This window comes from Monopterus albus, unplaced genomic scaffold, assembly GCF_001952655.1.
Source record: "Monopterus albus unplaced genomic scaffold, M_albus_1.0 scaffold65.1, whole genome shotgun sequence".
NCBI lineage: Eukaryota > Metazoa > Chordata > Actinopteri > Synbranchiformes > Synbranchidae > Monopterus > Monopterus albus.
Window position 1 is genome coordinate 3031829 of NW_018127945.1, and position 3976 is coordinate 3035804.

Consider the following 3976-nt stretch of genomic DNA (forward strand, 5'->3'; position numbering starts at 1 on the left):
AATTTAAGGGGTCAGGTAAACCTAAAAGTTCATGCTATACGCACAACCAAAAAAGATTTCATATTTCTATAAGTGGGGTCAAATTATGGAATAATTCAAGTGTGGACATGAAAAACAGTAAGAGAATTGATTAGTTTAAATATGTGTCATTCAAAATATATGCAAGAATAAGAGATTTAATCAAGAATGCATGAAGGAAACAACACTGTTTAAAATGTCTGTGTATTACTTGTCTGGTGAAGAAGAGAATTACCTATGTAGAGATACTGCTTGCAGCCAATGATGCATGAATAAGATGAAGTCATGGGGTAGGACTGGATAAGTCTGACTTCTTCCTACTCCATTCAAACATGTACTAGGTATAAGCAAATTGATTCTGGATTAGTATTGGTTGGATTTGTGTAATAGTGTGTTGATGTCATTGTTCTGCATGTTTGAAAGAATAAATCAAATCAAAGTCACATTAAGGAAATTTTTATTTCAACATAGAAACTGTAGAAAACACGTCTTCTAGACATTTACACTACAATCCTGTGTCGTTTGCACAGGCTCCATCACAAGCGCAAAGGGTGCAGACTCCTCACTGACAGCAGCTGGTGTCGCACTTCTCCCCTTTGCACACGCAACCAGCTGCGCACTTGCTGCAGTCGGAAGGACAACATGAGCAGCAACCTGCAAAAAACCAAAACAAATAACCGCTCATTAGTGAAAAACCTGGGACAACTACCCAAATGTCAGGACAGATCACTTAGGCTCCAAAGCCAGCATCCTTCAAGCACACAACCGACTAGAATCGCCACATTTTACGTCGTAACTAATTAAACCAATTGAAGACACCTGGGTAGCAGCATTAGGCTGCCAATAATTAGGCTATGCTTCTCAGAACAGGCGAAGATTTGCCTACAATAGCGCTGCATCAACACCAAATAAAGTCATTTAACTTACTCTTCTTGCAGGTTGTGCAGGAGCAGTTTTTGCAGCTGCAGGATGCTCCACAGTTGCATGTCCCGGCTGAACAAAAACAAAAGGTAGAAGGGTTTCAGTTACTTAACGACAGACGGTCTAGTGAACTATTACAGCCAACATCAACAATATTACAAGACCAGACAAGTCATGAACAAAAGCTTACTTTTGGAGCACTCGCAAGGGTCCATCTCTTTTCAGGTGTCGGGCTAGATTGAGTTCAGAGCAGTAAGTTCAAGCGTTACCTTTCTCCAAAGAGCCAGTGGTGTGTAGTTTCAGAGGCGGCTCTTTTATAGCGTCCATGAAGCAATAGGGCCGTGTGCAAAACATGCCTGTCATGCTGCACGCAGGCATGTTGATTACAAAGGGGTTTGTGCACACGTGTGTTAACCACCGAGAATTGGGAACAGAGATTCCCAAGAGATGATGACTTGGTATTTTTAAAATTATGTAATACCCTCGGATACCGCTTTCTCCTCGTGGGAACAAAACATCGAAATATTTAACATTTGTATCAATTGTATACGGAGAAATGTTGATATTATCAGGCATAGGAACAATAATACCACCTGTGTCTCCCATCAGGTTATTAGAAGTTCATTGTTATATAGGACCCGTGTAGTCAGTAGTGAGTTTCTGCTGATAAACAAATGATGCTCAGTGCGCTCGGTTAACAGTCATTGTGTCATTTTGCACACGGATGAACTGTCTGTGTGTGTGTGTGTGGGGGGGTGTGTGGGTGTGAGGGGTATTGGGATAATTTCTTCATGGTTACAATACTGACTTTTGATATGCCCTCTAAATAAAAGAAGTGTGGGGAAGGGGGTATGAGATTTAAAAATAGGCTAATGTCATGGTTTTTTCACATTTGGATTTAAGTAGAAATGCTTAAATTGTGAAATAATAATACATCTGGACATAATTTTAGGTAGAGGACGTTTCACCTTTCATCCAAGAGGCTTCATCAGTTCTGTGTGACTGGTGATGAGCAGGAGGTATTCATCCCATTGGGTGGTGTTTCAGTCCTTTGATGGCCAACAATGTCCTCTCTGGTATCAGTGAGAGTCCTTACCTACATTGAACCCTCACATGTGGACCGATGCCTTGATGGATTGTTCTGGTGTGAAATGTGTGGGTAGAGATTTAAAAACAGAATTGTAGATGGATGACAAGTTGTGTCTGAGTCCACTACCCCTATTTAGAGAGGGGTGCTTTATTTGGACAAAAACTGCTTCTTTGAGTCATCTACCCGTGGTGTTCTCTGGGGAGGATGAGGCCTCTTGGATGAGAGGTGAAACATCTTCTACCTAAAACTACATCCAGATGCCTTCTGCTAAGTTTTTTCAGCATATTATGATGACTGAGAATTTGTACTGACATGAAATGAGAATAGTACACTGTTTAATGCTATATCTGCCTTACTGTAAGTGCATGTAAATATTGCAGTGTCATACACGGATAGTTTCATTTAATTGATATCATTATTCAACATTGGGCTACTTAAATTTTTTATTTATTTATTTATTTATTTTACAAAATTAGAATAACAAATAATTTCCCGTCACATGAAAATAACCATTATCATGTGACGGGAAATTGTTTGTTATTCTAATGAAAACAACCATTATCATGTAATGTTTCCCAGCGCCTGTGCACACGGTGCAAACGCGCAGCTGTCTGTTGTCAATGCTCTGCTTCCGCCCGCAGCTCTGCACGCGGCCCTATGCTTGTGAACAAATCTTATTAAATAGGCCTTTGTAATATGCTGCATTCACGGACCGTGTGCTGTAGGGAATATCCATTTCTTCAGTCCAGTGCGGAGAACACCTGGCTGATCTTTTGCTCGATTATCCAGAGACCGTGCAAAATAATTGTTCGTTTAAATAGACCTGCTTTCTATCAATATTTCCAAGCAAGGCCAATCAAAAAGGTTATTCTGTAAAGAAGAAGTTAGTGAATGAGGCCGCTCCCTGATTTTAATCCTGTAGAGATCATTAGTATGCTCACTCCAACAAAGAACACTATTGTACTATGTGAATGACTGTATATATATTTCTTTTCCGTTTAAGCGTCACACATTTCCACTGGTATTAAACTATTTACATTCATTGCATTCGGATACGGACTTCTGTTGGGAGCCTGAAGGCTCCATTGTCCCTTTTTGCGCTCGCTACTGTCGGGACAGTGTGGAGAGTGTGCCCACACGGGACATTGTTATCAGTACGCAATCAAGCAGAGTCATTCTAGGACGTGACCAACGTAAACGCAGAGTGTAACTAGTGAGAGAAAAGCTCTGGAGCTGAATTACTAGGCTCTAATATAGACTAAATGAATGGAACAGAAAATAATCATATAGGCTAAAATCAGATCCCACATAAAAAAACACGAAATATGGATCCCCAAAAAATATGCAAAATTCCCTATAATGTATTTATATCACTTTATTGTTCATGTTAAGTTTTTGTTGAGCCATGGACAAATAACATACACTGAACCATAGGAACCAGGCCCATACACATTTAGTCACTTGCATTTGGAGAAAATCCTTTAAGTTGACACGATAATCACATTAATCATATATATTGAATAAATAAAGAGGGTCCTCTAAATGATAACACATTTTCCCAAAGCTAATGTTAAATATTTAATTTTAGCTATTTATGTAAAATACCTAGTTCAAGGAATTGCCTTGTCACTTTGATCATACATAGAAGTGGAGCCATATACTTTTCATTTAAAAATATATTTTTCATGAATTAAATCTTATTAACATCAACATTAACATTATATATATTAATAAGAACACTGAAATAGTAAAAAAAAAGAAGCAATTTAATATTAATAATATCAAATAATGTCGGTCACTCCAAAACACATCATTGGTGTTACACTACACATAATAATTTATTGACTCTTTAAAGGTCTTCCTGGATGAAAGAGGAAGTATAGTGGACAAAGGTGTATGAGATGTCCCATGTCTTACGTAATTTGTTTACAATTTCATGATTTAAAA

General features: G+C 38.4%; 1 protein-coding gene across 1 annotated transcript; it reads right to left on the reverse strand.

Moving 5' to 3' along the window:
• Window positions 1–458: 458 nt before the first annotated feature.
• mt2 (metallothionein 2) lies at window positions 459–1243 on the reverse strand. The gene is made up of 3 exons (XM_020604384.1): window positions 1130–1243; window positions 946–1011; window positions 459–672 (listed from the first exon to the last, which is right to left on the reverse strand). The coding sequence occupies exons 1-3, from the start codon at window positions 1152–1154 to the stop codon at window positions 581–583; spliced, it is 183 nt and encodes a 60-aa protein (XP_020460040.1). The 5' UTR covers window positions 1155–1243; the 3' UTR covers window positions 459–580.
• Window positions 1244–3976: the final 2733 nt, after the last annotated feature.